The 21,704-nt window shown below is 38.0% G+C and overlaps 1 protein-coding gene across 2 annotated transcripts in view; it reads right to left on the bottom strand.

Annotated features, from left to right (window-relative positions):
- Positions 1-3,163: 3,163 nt before the first annotated feature.
- Positions 3,164-21,704, bottom strand: part of SLC12A2 (solute carrier family 12 member 2) — a 56,150-nt gene continuing 37,609 nt past the window's right edge. The window contains exons 14-27 of one of the 2 annotated variants that reach the window (XM_063180954.1): positions 20,505-20,660; positions 19,641-19,740; positions 18,725-18,836; positions 16,601-16,741; positions 16,299-16,405; positions 14,487-14,566; positions 13,029-13,166; positions 12,289-12,336; positions 10,689-10,811; positions 10,383-10,494; positions 9,767-9,853; positions 7,835-7,970; positions 7,061-7,128; positions 3,164-6,310 (exon numbers count right to left, since the gene is read on the bottom strand). In XM_063180954.1, coding sequence (XP_063037024.1) covers positions 6,175-6,310; positions 7,061-7,128; positions 7,835-7,970; positions 9,767-9,853; positions 10,383-10,494; positions 10,689-10,811; positions 12,289-12,336; positions 13,029-13,166; positions 14,487-14,566; positions 16,299-16,405; positions 16,601-16,741; positions 18,725-18,836; positions 19,641-19,740; positions 20,505-20,660 — 1,544 coding nt within the window. In that variant the 3' untranslated portion in view covers positions 3,164-6,174. The remainder of the gene's footprint in view (positions 6,311-7,060; positions 7,129-7,834; positions 7,971-9,766; positions 9,854-10,382; positions 10,495-10,688; positions 10,812-12,288; positions 12,337-13,028; positions 13,167-14,486; positions 14,567-16,298; positions 16,406-16,600; positions 16,742-18,724; positions 18,837-19,640; positions 19,741-20,504; positions 20,661-21,704) is intronic. The other variant, XM_063180955.1, reaches the window with a different exon arrangement.

Below are 21,704 nucleotides of genomic sequence, written 5' to 3'. Positions count from 1 at the left end.
ATAAAAAAAAAACAAAATATGGAAAACCATGTTAATATGCCGATATTTGTTGTTAATTCAAAGCACTAAGTTGTTTAAAGAATGAATCCAACGGACCAGGGCAGGAAGAGTGCGTTTGGCAGAGCAGCATCAGGCTTTACATGAAACGCTGAAAGGCAGCGGTGCCACCTGGTGATGGGATTTGAGCTGGAGCTCCCACAGAGGGTGCGGGGATGGGATTTCCCTCGCCGAGAGCGGTGTTGCATTGGCAGGAGTTTCATCATCGCTGTGGATGGGTCTGCGGGGCTGCCGGGGGCGCGCCTGGACACGGAGCCTCACGCTGGAGTTCCCTTGGGCTGCAGCTTTCCCCAGGTCCCAGGGAGAAGGATTGTGACAAAAACCCCTCAGAGCCAGGGGCCGCTGCCTTCAATTGCTGTCAACAGGGGTGAGAGCGCGGCGAGGGCCACAGCACACGCTGCTTTACTGTCATTTTTGCGTCATTGTCAGCAGGGCAGAGCAGGCTGACATTTCCCTGCAGGCCTTCACCGCTTTCTCTCTGTAGATTGGCTCACTACTGAGAAATCTTTAGAGCAAGATGTGTTGAAAAGTTTAATTTAACACGGCCTGACAGTTTAAATCCTCAGGGATTCCCTTTCCCTGCTCCCTGTTGTGTTGTGAGGTGCAGTTAAAGCTGGATGTGCTGGCAGGGTGCAGAGAGGGGATGGAAAGCCAGTGTTGTCACAGACATCTTTTCATAAAAATCCTTTCTTTAGGATTTTTCCCCCTTCTGAGAAGCTGTGGCCTCAGCAATAAAATGTAAACAATGGTTATATGCTACTGTGGAATGCAACAGGTGCACCTGTGATTGGTCTTCTGTGGATGTTTGGATTTACTGACCACTCACGGCAGAGCTGGGTCTCTCTCTCTGCTGAGACACAGAACTTTATTTATTCATTCTTTTTCTATTATTAGCTAGCTAGCATTCTGAGAACTTTCCTTCTATTTCTTTTTAGTGTAGTTATAATGTAATGTATATCATAAAATAATAAATCAAGCCTTCTGAACATGAGGTCAACATTCTCGTCTCTCTCTTCACCCTGCAAACCCTTGCAAGCCCTGTAACACAATGTTTTCTGGAAGAGACAGCAGGCAGACCACAGGAGGGACAAAGAGACTGCTCTCAGGTCTGTAAGGACAGGGTGCCACAGCCAGCACAGGCTCCTTGGTGACTTCTGTGGGTGCAGCTGTCCAGAGGAGCCCCAGGGATGGAGCACAGCCTGGGTGTAGGAAGCCTCCTGTGCTTCAGGAGAAACATCTTCCCTGGCACTGTTTGCAGAATGAAACATTTCCCTGTTGCCGCTTCACCGTTTCCTCCTTGCGTGTTGTTAAGTTTGCCCAATTATCCCATCATAAAAAAACCCCAAACAATATTAAAAGTAGTAGCAGCAATTTTAATTGAATAGTTAAAATTAAAAAAATATATAAAATTGTATACAATTTAATTTTATTAAAATAAGGGATAATTTGGTTCTAGTATTAGTGCATAAGCAAAAGATAACCGCGGGGTACGGAGTGCAGGGTTCTGGGACCCTTGCCACATCACGTACGAGCTTGCCAAGTTCAGATTCCCCCCTTAGATGCCATGTGCAAATGCCATCTCCTCCATTTTCGGTTCGTCATATTTCTATCTCCGCTCTCATCACCAACTTTACTGCGCATGTGCCATCACTCATTTCAGTGGTCACACAAGTTTTTGGCAGTCTTCTGATGAAGATTTCGTAATCTTCCTCTGTGTCCTTTAATTCACCTTTGGGTTACACGTGCGCACCAAGCCAGTACAGTCTAGGCCAAGACTAACGTATCACTACATCTACATATCAAGGCAATAAATCCCTTATAATTAGCATTTTTTGAGACCCAACCAGGTTTTGCTTCCTTTCTGCTCATTTTTAGCAACTGTATCTTCAGCTTCTTTCCTCCTGTCCTTGTGAACATCTGCCGGGAGGGAGGGTGGTGGAGCCCCTCCTCTCCCTCTCTTCTTTGGCATTACAACTTTTAACTATTTTATTATTCCCAATTATTAATAACTGTATCAGTATTGATTACTGTTTCAATTTTTATCAGCACGAATCACACCTATTTACCACAATGTTAACCCTCAAGGCTTTGGATCAGCTCTCCTGTCCAGCCTCCATCACCTGTAAGTCAGAGTTAACTCTGGGGAGCTGCTCAGCAGCACACAAAGGCAGAACAGCAGGAAGGGTTTGAGGTGCTCCACTCTGCCTGTGTGGCTCCCAGCCCAGCTGGAGCAAACAGGAGGATGCAGGAAAAGCTGCTGCAAACCTTCTCTGCCTCTTCACAGAATAAACCAGGGTGGAGCCAATGCCATGGGAGCTGTCAGGGAATTCTGAACAAGCTTTCCCTTCCCAGTGGCCTCCAAACCTCACTCCTGAGGTTTAAACACAACTGACAACGGACACGCAAAACAGCTCTGACTGTAGCGGGGGTCAAATACCAAAACTGACGAGATCATGAAGTTTTTCAGAGTTCTGTAGGATTTTAACAACAGAACCCACCCTTCTTTATGCTTTTAAACTTCAAATTTTCAGTACTTCTTAGTTGAGTGTACTGAATTTGGGGACAAACATGTCTTGCTTAAAAAGCAACTTTGCAACAGTCCGAGAAGCTCTTTTTGCAACACATTCCATGTCTCAGTGGACTTTTATTTTAATGGGAGAAAGAGGAGTTAACAGAGTCCTTGTGTGTATTCAGGGGCAAAATGGACTGGAGCAGATTTCAGATACCACCACTGCAGCTGAGACACACCAGGGGCTGAGGATGGGTCAGCCATGGCAAACTTTACAAGGTTTTACAATTTTACATGGTTAGTTTCTTATTTTCTTCTAGACCTATGAGAGGCAAAAATTCCTCCCCAAAAAAACAACATAGTTTTGGTCTTATACCAGACACATGAACTGCTTTAAGCTCCACTGGTCCTGTGCAAATTCCACTACAAAGGCAATTTTTAGATGGAAGCAATTTTTAGATGGAAGCAGTAAGCATATTCACGTCAGGAACCAAATTCAGCATTACCCTGTTGAATTATGAACATTATTCCCATCCCATTAAAAAAAAAAAAAAAAAAAAAAGCAAAAAGAAAAAAAAAGCTTTGTTAGACAAGAGATTTGTATTGAATTCACTTCTTTTATTGCAGTGACATCCCCCTGGTACAAAGTATTAACTGCAATAATTACGTTAAAACATTAGAAAAGCATTTGTGTGGGACAGTTACAGTACAGTGTCAAATCTTACATCCTCAAACCAAGTGGGCCACAACCCACTAACGCTCAAATCTTTTAAATTATTTTTAGTTATTTTTTTAAATATGTAATGTCAGAAAAAAAAGCATATAAAAAGAATGTATGTAAAAGGAAACCTAAATACAAGTGAGCAAATAAATAATTGATTTTCACCAGCTATTATTGTCTTTCTAAACCCATACGAAGGAACCTAATCTATAAGAAGGTATGAATTGCCATGTGTAAGTGATTTAATTTTCCACTTAATTAATGATGATTGGAACCTAAGTAAAATTTGGCTTCAAAATCAAAGCAGGAGTTGGAGTGACTGCCACTAACTGACATCTGTTGCAGACAATTACCATTTGCTGTTCAAATTTAAGTGAGCAAATAATCTTGGACCTTGCCCTCATCCCTAGTATTGGTGGACTCCTGAGAGTGCATGTGAAAAAGCATCCTATGGTATTTCACAGACATGACCTTAACTATCCCCATTATGCATATTTAGATATACTTTATATAATTTTATACACATATATGCATGTATACACACACTTCATTTGGTTTCTGTGTTGTGTTTTACAGATCACAAGCAATGGTTTCCTGAATGGGCCAATAAACCTTTTTTAAATAAGTGTACCTGTGCACGTTTTGTTTTTGTATTTTCTTTTAAGATAGCAGCACTAAGTCCATGCCGTACTGTCCATCTGCTCAAAAGAATGTTACCCACAAAACGAGGAGAAACGTGGCAATGATTCCATATGCACAATGTGACCACCTTATCCCCTACAAAACACTGTAAAACCGGTGATATTTATGTTGGTACGTTTGATCCACATCCCCTCAGCCTGGAAGGAAACATCACTCTGCCCCCACACTGTCTGCCTTGTCTTACAATGTTTTATCACAACAAGCTGGGCTCATGCTGGCATCAGTTATCTCACACTTAGCAGCAAGACATGCATGTTTGTTTTTCTCTAGAAGTTTTGAAAAAGTGAAATGATTCCACAGTCTCAAATCCAATTGACAGAAACGGCAAAAATTAAAAATAAAAAATAAAAAGAGAGAGTAAAAAAAGAAGGATTTTTAGCAGTTTACCAAGAACTTGACAACAGTGTACACTGCACAGTGTATTTTTATCTTTAATCACAAGAAGTTGAAGCTCTACCTTGCCACGCAATGATTACACTTTGTCCTTCAAAAGGAACAGTTACATTTCAATTTGATCCTGTATTTAACAAAAAAAAACCAAAAAAAAAAACCAAAAAAGAAAAAAACCTCAAACCAAACAAATTAACAACAACAACAACAAAAAAAAAAAAAAAAAAAAAAAAAGGAAAAAAAACCAAAAAACCAAACCAACTAAAAAACCTTTTCTGTGCATCCTTAAATGAAAGTCACTCACCCACTGGTAAACTGATCCAGTAGCATGTCCAATGTTAACATCAAAAGCTTGTGAAATGTTTTTAGGCAATCCTTTCTATCCAAAAAAATATTAGGAATTTAAAAAACAGTTCACATTACTAACCTTTATACAAAGGCTCAAGTGAAATATGTTTTGCAGGTGTTTGCAGTAGACTAAATTATGAAGTTTCCCAAATATACGATGAAAGGGCACACAAGACTGGCAGTTTCTTTATTGAACATAGAAAATGTATAAAGTAGGATGTATGGAATAGATCAAAACTGCTAGACGATAAAACCTGAGTATTATTTAATAAGACTAATTAATTTTCTGACAACTGAATGAATTGACCTAAAAACATCTCCCCTAAGAACTTAGTGGTCCGTTTAACCATTTGTTGAAAAATGCGAGAGAACTGCAGCTTTTACATTTCATACTGGATAGCACAATTCCACATAGTGTTTACTGGTTTCTGTTAGATAGCATCACATTGCTTATATTATCCCCATTCAAGCCTTAAGTCGAGTTTTGTTTCAAAAATAAGTTTGAAAGTGACACTAAAACATAAGAGGCCAAGAACTAGGACAGGTCTTTTATTTTCTTCCAATTTGTATTAAGGTAGGAAGCCTCAGCCAGCAAGATGAGCCTGATTTCACAGCAGAGCTAAGACCAAGAGTGTACTACCCTCTGCCAAGGTAGATAAAATCAGCTCTCTGTCTCAGACTACTGCCAAAGGAGTGCACACTGTCAAATCTGAGAAAAAAGGACCCTCTCTACAAGCAGAATTAGTTTTAACTGTTACAAAACTTAGCGGCAGTAACATCAAGGATTTGCTTTAGTTCAATTGACCTGCCCCAATTCTCACCTTTAAATCTAACAGATATAATAATTAAAAAAAAAAAAAACAAAACAAAACCAAAAAAATCAAAAAACCAAAACACTTTCTGACGATAGAAAACATACAGTACTAAGAACTAATAGCTCAATGGAAGACTGAAAAGCAGCATTCATTTTTATTGTAATATGGAATAGACTAAAAACTAAAGGAAGTCTGATCGAAACTCTTAGTTGAAGGCAGATTTTGACATTCTATATAAATTTACAAAATAGGATGTATGGGTGAGATTTGGTTAATTTCAGAAGGCACCTCAAGGCTAAAAGGCTTTTATAAATCTATAATCCTTTCATTGATCAAAAATACAACATTTTATTGCTGCTATTCAAATAGCAAACAAAAAGCTCGTCTTGTTCTTCAGTCTAACAAGGAATCCTCCCCCATTAAGCAAGATTAAATTACAGAAAATATAGAATAAAACTGAAGATGTCACAACTTTTAGAAATACAGTGACTTTCCTTGTGTGCTTTCAAGTCAGTGAACAGTGAAAGAAGAGTCACTTTTTGCCTTAGTGATGTTGATGAGCTGTAGAGCAGGCAGCCTCTCTCCCCGGGCACTGCGGTACCGTTCCAGCAGAGCTGAGCCACGGCCGCGCTCTACGAGTAGAAGGTGAGGACGCTCTGGTGGTTGCCACGCACCAGCAGGATTGGAGGCAGATCCTTGGAGAGCACCTCCAGCCAGGCCATGTACAGGGCGCTGGAGACGGCCCCTTTCCGTGCCACGGGCAAGCTCCTGCAGGCCACAGGGGAAACACACTGCACTCAGCACAGACAGCAGGCCGGCCACGGCATCACAATGAGTATGACAACAATTACATCTTTCTAGAATCATCTAAGTCAGATTTCCTAATATTTTTAATTTTATTTTTTACCCCTCCTTAGAATTAATGAGTTGAAAGTCTGTGCCTGAAACATCACAGGCATTTCCATCTATTTCCCCCCTCAGTTTTGGCCTGTTAACACCATTTAATATTCAGGCAGCTTCATGCAGAATCCTCCTAAGCTGAGGACATTTACTCATCCTCAGCATTTTAAAATACGGCAGTAAGAAATCTACAACCCACCCAAAAATCTGCCTCTTGCTTGTTCACACCGAAAGTAATCCCCCAAAAATCTGTGAGCAAGATAATGACTCAATTTTATACAGAGAGATCCCCTAGAAAAGGAAATCAAACGAAGGACTTGAGAAAGAGGGGAGGAACTGCACACAGGAGTAGAAAGAATTTGAGAGTCCTGAGCTGCACCACAAATGTGGATGTGATCAACTAAAGCAGCAAAATCAAAAGCACAACACTAAAAAGAACATTTTTTTCTTCAGCAGAATGGTGGCTCCATACTTCTAAAAAATAAATACAGTCAGAACTGAAATCTTGAATACGCCAAGGCAAAGACCTGTTGTTCCTGATCTATATTTCCATTTATATTGTGAATTACTGCTCCATATCTATTCAGGTAGCACCACAAGTTAAAATAATTTACTTACATGACAATTATGTTAGCTGTACTTGAATGTTCTTTCAGCAACTCGTTTAACCTAATCTGTCGGTAAGTCTGTAAATAAGATCAAGCTTGTTAGGAACAGCTTTTGTTTAAAAACTACAAAAAATTCTTTAAAAAAATAAAGACAGGGAAAACACTATCACCACCTGGAATGAAATAAAAAGCAGGTATTTCCATCTCAATGTGGAAACTCCTCATTATTGAAAACCAATGGTTGTAAGGTTGGGAAAAAAGCAAGCAGCAGCTCCGAATGTGTAAGTGAGCCAAGTGCTTCCCTGCTACAGGACGTCATTTATTTTCTCATGCAAAGAAACACCTGAGAAGAAATACTTTTGTACTTTTGTACTTTTGTCTCTGTGCCGCACAATAGCTTGGGAAAGATGTCAAACCTTCAACTGCTCCTCTGCACCACAAAGTGTTGCTTGGTTTTAGTGCTGTTTTTTAAAAATAATAATTATTAGCTTGATGAAAAAAAAAAAAAAGACAAACACCTCAAACACCTGTTCTAGAGACGAATGATTCTAAACTAAATGTGGAAATACTGTAGGAAAGCAGCCTGGGCCCTGCTCATACTTAAATACAGAACCTTTTTGCCTTTGTGAATCATCTAAATGGTTTTAGATGCTACTTTTTATCTGCTATTCATTAAAAAACTGCTATGGAAAAGAGAGCATAACAGGAATTAACTCATCATGGCCACAAATGTAGCAGGAGAAGGAAGATTTAGCTGAGGTAACATTCTTAAAAAAGCCAGAACCTTTGTTTTGTAAAGCTCAAGCTCATTATCTGTTATCCTCCACGGTTCATCTTCCTTCATTTTATCTGCAACTTCTTGTTCTTTATCATCCTCATGGAGTCGGAAGGGCTCTATCATTTCCTCAAAAGCTGCAATACTGCAAAGATCAAATGAACAAAAATTAGAGCAGACAGGAGATTTTACATCAATAATTATTTTCATGGTACCAGCAATTAAGTTTTACTGGTATGTAAAAATGAACAAAAGGGTTTTTTTTGCCTGCTTGTTGCAGTTAGAACATCAAATCAGCTTTTTGCACACAGAGATGTTGTGATTCAGCAAACAATTCGCCACACAATTAAAACTTTACTCAGGTCAGAAATTTACCTCTAATTTTAAAAGCTCAACAGTACCATCCTTAAAAAAGGTACAATAACTGGGAGCACAATTTGCATGTTCCAGTAAAAATCAGCTATCAGGTCTCATGTATTTCTGTTTGGATTCTGGCTTTGATATTTTTACTTTGTTTCTTTTATCTCTTTCCAGTACAGTCCAAGAGCCACATTCAAATGAAAAAAACCACAGATATCTAAGTTAGTCTTCCTGCTGCACTTGTAAGAATAGGAACACTGTGATTTATCAGGACTTTAGAGCAAGAATTTCAGAATAAAACCTTCTGAAGGTCAAGGAGGAGTTAACTTCTGCTGGAAAGAAGAAGCCACATTGCCTTACTTTTTTTAAATTACATTTCCTCCAGGAAACACCCACATCACAAACAAAATATCTTTATATCTACCCTTGGTGGTCTTTACTGTACAATGACTTCGCCTTAATCCAAAGAAAGGAAACAAATGTGATTTGCTATTCTTTGGCTGAGCAAAAAGCAGATCTAATAATAACATTATTATACAGCACAGCACCTGTTGAAAATTAATCTTCCTCCACTTGGTTCCCAGCTGTTGTTAATACCTAAATGGTATTTAGGAATATTTTGGATATGTTGTGGGGATGTATCCACAGAGACAGAAAAATGCTCTCAGAAGTAATCCACGGATTACTTCTAATAAACAAAAATAATTCCACATGGTTCCAGGATCTCAGGTGTGATGCATAAATGAGTTTACACCTTTGACAGCAGCAGGCTCCTGGAAACTGCATACCCAAAAGCATCAGAGTGCCAGAAATATTTTGTTTTCCTTTATTTTCCTTGCTCAATGTATTCTATACACTTAAGAAAAAACTACTAAAAAGGGTACAAAAGAACTCACATTAACTTTAGCATTTAGCCAAGTTCTAAAATAACACTTTCCAAATTCCACGGTGTATCAAGACTTTCAGATAAAAGCATGCCCAAATAAAAGATATTTTTACAACTTCAGCATACTCAAAAGGCCTGAAGGGAAAGGAGGATAATGGCAAAGGAAGGTATTTTTAGATCATACACATTCTGTTCTAAATTTGTGCTGAAAGCCATCTACAATTAATGCTTTTTTGAACTTGAAAGTATGAAATATCATATGTATGATCATTCCTGTGTACACTGAAAGTCCAACCAAGTTAAAAAATGAGAAGGAAAAAAAAAAAGAAAAATCCAAATCAGGCTATTTCAAGACCAAGCTTTGTTACCTAAACTAAGACATTAAGAGATTCAGATCATTTAAGTTTTGGTGAACATCTCTTAAAGAAGATTGCTCAGACAATTCAGAGTTGTGTTTTTTGAAAAACTTCATTTTTCTGAATTTATTATTACAATCTAAGGGCCAGAGATTTAAAAAATAAAGATTTCTATATTCTTGGACATGAGAGTTACTGTTAATTAATTTCCCACATTTTTGTGAAACACTGAGTAACACAGGATCTTCTCTATCATAACATATGTAGGAAAGAATTAAGTGTTCTAAATTAAAGAAATCACAAATTCAATGAACAGACAAGATGTGTTTTGAGACTTACTTTTCTTTCTTTGGCTTAGTATTAATATCCCCAAGGACCATAATATCTGAGAAGTCTATCCGAAATTTGCTGAGTAAAGTGGCCATCCTGCATCAGAAAAAACAAGCTTTTATACATGATCATAATTTTAACTTTTTCAAAGGTTAAACAGATAGTTGCTTGGTAATAAAAACCACTGGTTTAAGAAACAAACAAACAAACAAAAAAACCCCCACCAACAAAACAACCCCCCACCCCCCAAAAAAAAGGCACCTTAAATGTAACAAGGATAAAAATCAAATTGACTTGGCATATGACTATAAATCAACAACTTGCTTTGGAAAAAAAAAAAAACCAAACAGTTTTATGGCTTTAAAATAAGAGAAGAGCTCTCTCTTGAAGATAATCTCAGAAGATATTTGGAAATAGTGTCAGATAGTATTGCAGAAAAATTAGTTTGAGGTAACTCATCCAAAGACAATCTGGGGGAAACAAAACCTTTTTCTTTAGAAAGGCAACAGAATATGATCACACCTCCAGCAAAGAACAACTGAAATAAGGTGGGCAGGAAGAGAAGTAATCCAATGTGTAACATGCTGTATTAGCATTTGAAATGCAATTTTTGAGGCAAACTTACGCTCTTCTGTCATGATCAATCCTGTTTATTTTTCCACCAATGAACACCCTGATCTTGCAGTCCTTCCACTTCTTCTTGGTTGTGATAAGGTAAGGAATCAACAGTGTCAAACCTGTGTTTTGAACAGAATTTCAGACAAATTTAGAAAATTGTAGAGTTTTTTTTTTTACACAGTTTTACAGTTTAAAATTACACAGTACAGATTTTATATGAACTGACTTACACATATATATTAACAACTAATCCAGAATACTCCAGTATCTTTTTTATCAGCATTTAAAGGTTTTAAATTATGAAACACATTACCTCCATCATCAAAGAGCCACCAGACGTCAATATTGCTCTTGCCTTGTTTCTTCTGGAACTGAGAGCTGGCATCAAGAAGTCTTTGGTCGGTCACATTTAAAGGAGAGGAGGAGCTCTTTGAATCTGGAAAAAACATATAGTGAAATTTTGGTTTTCAAGTGTTTTGCTTAATCACATTGAAAATCATCAAATGCAACTCTTAACATTTTGTGATATACCTACTTTTAAATGAAAATTTTCCTTTACACCCCCCAACCCAACTCCAAATTTTGATGGATTGGATATAAACTGAACTGGCTGTATTTAGGGCGTCTAGAAGCTCATAATTTCAGCAGCTGAAGTCTTTTAGCAGGCATCTGAGACATAAAGGATGTGTGAGGCCTCCGTGCAGACTTTTGCCTGGACAATTTAATTAGCTTTGCCCCAGAGCTTTAGGGCACACACTCTACCTCTTGCAAATGACAGAACTTCCCTAAAGATATGTAGGTAAGTGATTTTACAAGTAAATGTCTTGTCCTAAGTAATTCTCTCCTTAAATCCAGATTTCTTTAAGCATGTGGTAAAATTAAAAGCTATTTATGCATATTGGGCCCTTTTGCAAATAGTACTGCTTTGCATAACAAAGTTATTTGATTTACTGAGGACAAGACAATAATAGCATTTTCAGTTAGAATAATACAGATCCCATTTTTGAATTGCAGGAAAAGATCCCTGACCTCTTTCTCTTAATTAAAACCTCAGTCTGAGCAAGAGCCAGGAGTCGGACATTTGTCTCTGTCCTTATTTTATTAGGAATTTTTTAAATTTAGAGCACATCTGTGACTGATTTACATTAATGTACTACTTTATTGCATACTGGGACTTCTTCCAAATTGCCATCCTGTGCTTCAAGATATAATCTCACTCTCCATTATTAAAACACAGAAGCTCCTAGCTGCTGAAATTACAAAGACAATGTCAAAACAGTTCAGATTAATTGCAGTTAAGGCAAAAATACCTGATTTAACTCAGAACAAGTTAGTGAAAACTGCTCAGTTAATTCCTCAAAATGCTGATTTGAAAGAACACTTTGCATTATTTCAACATGTTCACCTCAGTGGGTAGCTGTACCAAGCCTTAGTTTTGAGGCTATTTAACTATTTGCAAATAACAGAGCCACAACCATGGCTCTGGAAGGTACACTGAATAAACTGAGAGCACTTCCACTGCACCATCAGATGCTCCTGCACCAAGCAAGGAGCCAGACCTGAGACACACAACTGGGAAAGCAGAAAGGCCATGAATATATTTCAAATGTTACTTTACCAAAAGAGCTTTTAAATTTTTATTGTTTTTTTTTTTTTTTTTAATTCCTACACTTATGCACAATTCTGTCTCAGTAGCAACCTCTTCTGGGAATTTCCACAATGTTGCTTTTTTTTCCCCACAGCCTAGGCCCTAAGGATGAAGCACATTCTAAAGCAGATATGAAGAAGCAAATAAACATTGCATGGTTGGTATTTTCCTCTCTGGTACTCAGGTGTAGAAAGAATTACAAAAGGAAAACTAAAATCAACAATGTGAAAGAATGATTTAACACAAAAAGATGGAAAATGCCTGCCTTTATTCAACAGTGGTTGTGTTGGAGTCTTTCCATCCTCATCCTCCTCTGGAAGGTTTTTAAAGATACAAAATAAAAAGGTTAATTTCCTTTGTGATATTAATGAACACAATACAAATGTAAATTAAAAAAAATAGAAAGTAAAGACGTTAAATGAAGCAGGTTTTTTTTTGCACAGAGAAAAGCACACAAATGCAGTCTACCAAATCCTAAGATTCATTTCTACTTCAAAAAAAATTATATCTACCTCCACTACCCATCTAACTATTAAGGCTTTTGCTTTGTAAGAAAATAATAAAGCTGTTTATTGTCATATCAAAGTATCTTGAATGATTTGTATCTGTTAATATGCACATAATATTCTAGTCTGAGATTTAAAAACCTCCATAAATTTAGCAGCCTTCCCATCACTTGTAAGATGTGGGGCACAATCCTCAAGCACTTTTGACTGTCTCTCAAACTCAGTTACCAAAAAAAAAAAAAAATCTATTTTAGGTCATTGGCTACCTCCTGGTTTATTTAGGGGTCTTGAAACAAATATTTATTCTACATACTGGTAAGATCTGAGACAAGGTACTTAAGAGATTAGACATCAACATCTATAAAAGCATAACTCTTCTATTCCACACACACACAAAAATCCCCTAAATAATCTGTGGGCAGAGAGAGAGAGAGGAACAGAGGAGGAATGAGGGAGAGAAAGAATGAGAATTCCAGGTCCATTGCTCACTAGCAGTTACCTTTGCGTGAGGTGGGAGTTCTTTCACTGGCTGATGGAGCAAAAGCTATGGAAGTGTCTGTCTCAGACTTCTTGCTGTAATCCACTTTCACTATGACATCCTTGGCACAGGGAGACTTCTCTTGCGATGACAGCAAATCTTTGTGAAAGCAAAAAGCCTATTAGAAACCACTGAATTGCTACAAATTGTATCAACAGAGGTATGTGCCTGTTCTGAGTCGGTTTGAAATTAATTACATGCTGCTGCAACTGTTAGACCACAGCAAAGAGGGCAGGAGGGGGGAAAACCAACACAAAAATATCCTGTGAACTTCTTCAGAGCATAAAGAGGCTCCCCCTGAGCAGAGCTGTCACTTCTGCTCCTTTCCCAGGTTGTGGTAGCTGATTGCAACCACACCACCTAAAACCAGGGCTAGGCTAGGTGACACTCTGGAACTACAACTAGAAAATGAAAAAGAAAGAAATCACTTGGTGAAATGTTTTTTTGTTTCTGCTTTTAACTCCGAGAGGAAGATGAGCCTCAGGCACAGCACACACCAATGTGTCTGTCTCGCTGTCAAGCCTTTTTTTCCAGGTTTGGCTTCTGTGAGCAGCTGTCAGAGCTGAAGCAAACTCACCAAGTCCCCAGTGGGCACCAAGATCCTGCTGACAGCCTGGGGTTACATTCCCAGCTTTCTCAGCAGTGTTGTTTCCACATTGCAGGTTCACTCCTTGCCATTTCTCACACTCCTCTGCCCTCCTGCACATGCTGACAGGCTCCTTGACTCTCTCCAATACTAAAACATTACTCCTTGGGACTAAAAATACTAAAACATTAACCTTTGCCAGCAAAGGATCCTCCTCTTTCAGGGGGATGTTCCTGCTTTTGTCATTTCTGCTCATGGTTGCAGCAGCGCATGGCGCAAGCCACGAATAAATTACTCACGATCAAATCAGGGCAGCTGCACCAAAGCTCACAGGCTTGGAATTTAACTAGAATTTCACCACTCCACTTAAGAACTCTACTCAGAAAGCACAACCAAGTCTTCTACATAGAAAACCTTTCCAAATTTGAATCAGAGTCCCTAAACTTGTCTGTAGGGGTTGGCAACCCTCACCAAATTCAATGGCATCCCTGCATAGTGCAGTATTTGTTGTGATTTTACAACTTCTGGGCTTGAGCCCCAAATATTTGATGCCAACTTGCCAGCATCACTAATTAGTTTCAGGAAAGCAGCAGTTCTTCTGGAAGCAGTTGTATAAAATGCGCAAATACAAAAATGTGAAACACAGAAAATCCAAGTTCTGCTGCTGATCCTGGGTTACTATCTTACAGTTCAGACTTAACTAATTTCACTGAATTTTATTGTACCACTGTAGAGATGTTTTGTTGATTTTATAACTGAGCTTCAATATTTTCAGAATGCAGTTTTAGCAGGGAATTAGAACAGCAAATTTGCCACATGGAACAAAGTCATACCTTGGGCCTGAAGGTGAGAAATGTCCAGGCCCTCCTTGAGGCGAATGACGACTACACCATACTGAACATCAAAGGCATCACTAAACAAAAGCAATAAAAATAAAATATTTTAAAGCTTTTTCTTTTCCACATGAAAAATGCACCCTCCCTGAACAAATTCCAGTGAATGAGCACTGCCTTTGGAAGTCTCAAATTATAAACTTGCTTTAGCTTCAAATTCAAAACATTACCTGAACATCATTTTAGGAAAAATAGTATTTAGAAAGGATACCTATTCCTTCTACTCCATCTCTACACTACGTAAACAGTGATTAAAAAAAATCATAATGAATAGGTCACTCAAGTTCTGCAGAGGTAGTAAGATCCACCAAGAAATTTAGATTCTTATCTCCATCCATCAAGAAAGGGGTTTGAATAGATCTTTTTGATCTGAGGACTAAACATTTCTGACATCTTTCCAAAACGTCTGGGTATTGAAAACACCTAAGATGATGCAATTTAATATCAAACTAGCTGTAAGTTAGCATTACATCTGAAAAAACTGAAACTCACTCCACTCAAATATAAAGTGGCAGAACTTCATTACTGTAGAAAAGAGCAAAAACCCTGAAAAAATTGCTGAGTAAAGGTGGAGTAAAATTAGTAACAACCCAAAATAGAAGACAAGAAAAAGATGAACTTAACCCTATCATACAGTTTGCATTAGTCATTAATCACCATCCTTTACATATAAATACCTTGTTCAGTGCAAACAACCATAAATCAGAGAACTCCCTCCCACATCATTTCCACAGACAGAAATTTCTCAGGATTTCACTAATATAACACTGTGCTTTAGAGATGGTAAGACTTGATTAGAAATGTTTGACGTATCAATATATTCTATAATAAGTGGAAGAAAAATTGAGGTTGATTTGAGATTTGTCTATTAGTGAACATTTTAATTTCATTATTTAATGTGTTAGATTTGTAGAGATTAGATGTGTTTCTATTTTGTGTGCTTCAGAAACTTTTAGTTTTCCAGAAAGACATTTGACCTGCAGTTATTACCTCCTGAGGTTTCTTTAGGGATGTGGGGAACCACATGACTTGCTGCCCTTGACAGATCTTCCTGCAAAAGCCATCCCAAAATAAAATAGGAAAAAAAAAAGAAAAACTAACCAATGTGTTTCCTTATTTTTCCACTGTATTCGGTGCCCCTGCTTTTCTCATAGAGACCTAGGTGAGATGACTTTTTTTGGTCCTTTCCTAATATCTGCCTGTAAAGCTTAAAGCCCCATCCCCTCTCTCTTTTAAAAGCACAGAAAATGAGAAATACAAAGCACAAAGGAAGTGGGTTAACCAGCACTTCAGCTGAACACAAAAACCTCTAAGTAAAATAAGCATTGTTTTTTTCCTTAAATGTTTGAGTAGCAGCACAAGTTACTCTTTAAGTCTTCAACCCCAACTGGTCTGCCTTTCAACACTGTCAAGTTACTCTGGGATTTCCTTTCTCCTTTCTGTATTAGCCTGTGTGTCAGTGCTGTGCATCTTGTGAGCAAAGTGATTCTCCTCCTTTTCAGACAGTAGCTCTCCAACCTCAGACCTCTGCCACAACTCTTTTTTGATGCAGAAAGTTATTATGGAGATTTCTAATCTGCTTAAACTATATTTGCTTGTTAATTTTCATATCAGAAAGGTCCCAAGGTGTTCAAGGTTGCTGAATGGAAAACCCAGGTTCTCTTGAAAGAGACTTCATGTAACTAGGAACTTTCTTACTACCAAACATACTGAAATGGAATGTAGCAGCTAAACTTTGTATTTTCTACTTACTGGAATAAATTTATGTAGGTCTCAACATCTCTCATATCACCTTGTCTCCAGTTTTTCTTAAATCCAACAACAAGGGTGTTAGGTCTCATTCTACCCAAACCAGCAGCCTAAGAAGAACAAGAAGAAGTATTTTATAAAATAACAGGTTAATAACACAACTAAAGGTTCTGTTTTCTGCTTAAGAGAATAATATTTTCATCAAAGCTTGAAGGTAATTTTGCAGAAGGAATGTATTTCTAAGTATAAAGCCCCTTCTGATTTTGATGGGCATCTTCAGCAATGCAACCTTTTTTTTAAAATACCTGCATTAAGTATTGTCCTCCATCCCTCAAGTCCTCTGCATGCACTGGTGCATAGAAAGCTTTCATCTTGTTTTTAATTAGCCATCGCTGATATTTGGCCAAATCAGTTGACAGCTCCTTCATGGCTTGCCTCCGAGGACCCTTTCAAAAGAAGAAAATAATAACAGGGATGGGGAACAAGAATTAGGAATAGGAGTAATGGGAGTAAAAAAGCCCCTCCCAATTTTTAGTCATTGCTAGAAATAAATTCAGATTCACAGAACCTCAAAACATGCTGTTGAACACTTTCAACAACACCCCAAACCACAAAATAGCAGGCACTATCAGCAGCAAAAAGTGAAGAACTTTAAACCATCTTTAGGAAGAGGGTTGCTCAAACTTTATCAACCTTGTTCCTGCTGAGCACAAGTCTCTTCCCCAGGGGGTGGGAATTAGCTTGTCCTCCAAAGCATGAACATGGTTTTAAAAGAAAAGGGCTTTGTAAAAAAATACACACAAACGCAGGATGACTTAATACTACACTTTATGGGAGTCTTTGTATCCTGCAGTCAAAGTCACCTCCTCTTAAATAGTTCCTTTATGTTATTTCTGTTGGGGTGAATCTTTTGTGTTCCTCCTAGGCATCAAAATGCAGAATACAGGACAAGGAATAATCAAGAACACAGCAGCCCAGTTTTTGCAGGAGGACACAGAATCAACCAAATGGTCAAAGCTACTGAAGAATGAGGTGGTGCCACCCTTCCTTTAAGAAAGTCATTTTAAATAGGGAAAGAATATGCTCCCAAAGAATCTTCAGAGCTGCTTTCCTGCAAGAAGGATGACACCAGCTTATTCTTTCCTGTACAGCCCTACTTTTAAATGGCAGTGATTACATCTGTGATATCTTATCTCCCTAGCAGTCCTCAGTTTCTCCTTTCATATTCACTGAAATATGAAGTTTATATAGACAGAAATTAAAAGCTTTTCAAGACAGAGTATCTGTACGTGGACTGCATTAACTTGATTTGCTTTAATCTGTTCATTAGGTTAGTCACACTTGGTAAGTGTAATAAATTTAAAGACATTTAAGAGTAATACATGTTTTTTCAATGTCTTCCAGGTGTGTCCTGAGCCTGGTGTGAGCTGCAAACCTTTTGAGGGTGGCCCTGCTCTCCCTGTCCATGTCACCTATGAAGGATGTCCCAGTCCCAGACAAAGCCTGAGGGACACCCCTCATCACCAGGCTCCAGCTGGACACGGAATCACTGATCACAACTCCCTGCCTGTGTAAAATGCATTTATCTAAATTTATCAGAGATGCCAGAGCCTCTCTGTAGCTAAATGGAAGTTTTGGTACAGATCACTGTATGACAGCAACCCTGTATCTCAATCAACACAACTCATGACAAGCTGATTCTGAAGAAAAATAACTTGAAAACTGCTTCCTTGCCACCATCAAAAAACCACTCCAGTTTGCCACGTAAGACACTAAGTAGTAAGAACTGTCAGAATTATATCCTTGCAGAACCTCTGCAAACACATCCTCACTTGGTATTCTGACCAAAACATCCAAGGATACTTAGTGAATTATCAATGGCTGGTCAGAAAGGGAAGAGGAAACACTTGACAATAAATTAATCTGATAACTGAAGGAATAAAAAGCTACTTGGAAGGTTAAAAGCAATTTTTAGCTATCGATAACTAGTAACTAAACTGATATTGAGTTCCTGCTCAAGAAGGTTTCTTTTCTGTCAGGCTTTTTGTCAGAACTCTACAAAGGAATCAATCTCCCAGTGTTCACTTCAATTAGAAGTAAAAGGTCCTTCAGAGTTTAGGTATCAAATTATCAAAGGTACTGATTTTTTACAAATTTTCCCTGTAGTACACCTAACTGGCATAGTGATGACCCATTAGCAAAACTTACCAGTAAATCTCTTCATGCATTTTTTAATGCCTAATGATGCTTTAATTAAAAAAAAAAAAAAAACCAAAAAACAAAACCAAAAACCCAAACAAATAAACAAACCAAAACTTAAACATGAGCCACAAACAAAGTCAAACACGTTAAAAAACCCAAACCAAACAACAAATCTGAGAGAAGAAAAACACCACCAAAGTAACTTTATAAAGACAGAATAAACTTACCATATGTACATGGCCACAGATCATCAAGCCCACATTCTTGGTGAAAGCATGGACAAGGTGAAGCAAAGCGGGACGTGCATTTGGAGCACCTGTCATAATTAAGCACTGAGGTCTGGAATTATGAGGGGGGGGGAAAGAAGATTGGAATTAGAATTAATCTGGAGTTCTGGGGGTTTTCAGTAACAGAAAAGGTTCTTCCAAATATTAGCTGTAACAACATATTCATCACTGCAAATGTAATAAACTCATCCACTTTTACAAGACTATGTTAAATTAAGAAAAGTTCAGTTGTTACCCAGCTGTCAGCAGATCTATGACTAATTTTATAAAAATTCAGTAATCCCATTAAATCTGAAAATCTACACATTTAAAAAGTTCAAGAACAGATTTTAGACAAGACTAGGTAAGAGGGATGAAGTTTTTCTTCCCCACTAGTAAGTCACATCCCTTGCATTCTGCAGCTTATACTTTTTTGTGTCCAGCAGAAATCCTGGAATCATCTGCTCATTTTTTACATTACCTTCCTTCAGAAGGCAGAGCCAACCCAGTGCAAGTAAGTCAAAGGCAACTTTTAAATCAATTTTAAAAGAGGAAGTTTCCAAACTTCCGAAGTCATTACAGGAGATCACTTTTCAACATCATCACAAATAATTGGTGATACCATATGAATCCCCAAAGTAATCTCTCTCAATCTCCTTAGCTGCTCCATTTCATTTTCATGGGTGCTTTGTTGAAAACTGTGCTGCTGCCATGATCTTCATAACCTCAGAGGATGGCACCTGTACTCACAACCCCACTCAATCTGCAATTCCATTTACTTGGATGAATCACAGGAGATGAACAATGGATGGAAACCCTGACAGCAAACCTTGTGACAGCAGCCTAGAGAACAGAATTTCCCATCTTTCAGTGTTACCTGAAGTTTTTCACGTGATCTTCCACTCCTGAGAGCCGAATGGAATGCTGCAGAGCATTCAGGTAAGTCAAGGCTTGAGTCGAGGATCCCCAGTTCACATCTGTTCAAAGATTTGAGGTTCCAATGTGTTATTTACAGTTGTCCATTGTAAAGCTTCATGATCACAAAATAAATGCTGGACATTGACTAAACCCACAGATTTAAGCTACACCTTGCTACACTTTATACAACACTAGTCAACAAACCCTACAGCTTAACAGGCAATTATATCTAAAGATAACATTTCTGTAGAAGTTTAAGCAAAATAGTTAAGGAAGGGAGTAGGTTTTTTTTGTCTCCACATTTCCAAGACCACAACAACTTCACAGAAGTTACAACTTCACAAAAGAACACCACTTGAGGAAAAAATGCTGTGCTGAGTGATTTTATACCACAGCAAAGAAAAAACTGAATCTCAAAACACTGCCTAAACAAAGTCAGATACTTTCAGTGGAAAACTGCTAGATTAAGCAGATCCTTTCAGATTACTATTTTTATGAGGAAAAGTAAGACTCCACTATCATATTTTTCCTCCCATACACATCTCTTGATAGGCACAATGAATTTACCATTTTCCATATGCACCTTTTCATCCAATTACCATTCAGACATTTATGCCTACGTGGCATCTTCATAATTTGGGAGGAGGGGGAACAGCAGTGACTATGCAGGAAAAATTCCATTTAATCACAACTAAAAAGGCTGAAACAGAAGTTTAATCTAGTGGTCCAAACAGAAAGAAGTTGCTGGGGTTTTTCCCTGCCAAGGCCATATCTTTTTCCTTTCTTTCCCCCCTCCACAACCAAAAGTAGCCCCTGTACATACCTGGCTTCTTGTAAGTGACATAGATGTAAAGCCCAAGGACTATAACATAGGTTAAAAGTGCTGCCCACCAATTAATGACAAACATTACAATGCAGCACAGAATAGCTCCAATGAGAGAAATCCACATATTGTAGTATTTAAAAGCAGGCCGCCAACCTAGTCAAAATAAAATTTAGGAGGGTAGGAAAAAAGAGGGGGAAAATTAATTTGAATTTAAAATGTAAAAGAAGGAAGGCACTGCACTTTTTTCCCTTCCCCTCCCTGGTATTCTGCATCCATTGCATGTGAACATCTGAGTTTCAGTGATGTAAATGCAGACTGGCACATTTATGCTTTCCATTTTCCAACACCTTTCAAATGAATTTCCAGCTTTCTCACACAGATATGTAAATGCTCCTAATTTTTCCCTCTAAGAGCACAGCTCAGATGGAAGTTTGAGGATGCTTGTGCTAGTATGTCTATTGAACCAGGTTGTGTGACATTAGATTTTTCCTTTCAAAGGTAGAAGAGCATAAATCATCCTCTCATACCTCAGTTTCTTACTATGGTTTATAGTTGTGCATTTTTACTGTTTTCACATAGGAGTTCTCACTACATGAAAAGGACAGGTATATCCAAACAGAAATTGGGTACATCCAAGTACTAAACTGCCAGTTTTATATTATTTGCCACAACTTTATCCTAAAATCCTCCATGAACACTTAGAGTTATTAAAGTTAGAACTGTTGTGCAAACAGTTATACCCACCTTCTGAGAAGAAAAAAAGCAAATCTACCCATTCAGTAACTTAAGCTCTTAGGGGAGTTATTCCAGTACAACTGCATGTGGACTGGGATTTATAATGTACATCTGTTCTGCAGGTACCAGGTTTTGGCTTATTTTATTTATATATAAAATAAGCTTATTTTGGCTTATTTCTGTAGTTTAACCCACACTAAGGACTATAAAAATGGGGCAATACCACCAGCAATTCCTGTTTCTTCTTGTCTGAAATATGAAACATCAACAAAAACTGAAGACAACAAAAGGTGGTTTTGCCAGCACCAGCTACTGAATTAGCAAAAATGTTTTCTTCCTGAGTTTACGAATCAATTCTGAATTATCTTGTGTTCCCTCAGCAAAGATGACAAAATCAGTAGCCCCCAAGCCCTACTGGATCACCCAGTTCTCAAAACTTCAGAAGACCCATGAATACAAAAT

Source organism: Melospiza melodia, chromosome Z (genome assembly GCF_035770615.1).
Source record: "Melospiza melodia melodia isolate bMelMel2 chromosome Z, bMelMel2.pri, whole genome shotgun sequence".
Lineage (NCBI taxonomy): Eukaryota > Metazoa > Chordata > Aves > Passeriformes > Passerellidae > Melospiza > Melospiza melodia.
This window is presented reverse-complemented; position numbering and strand designations above follow the sequence as displayed.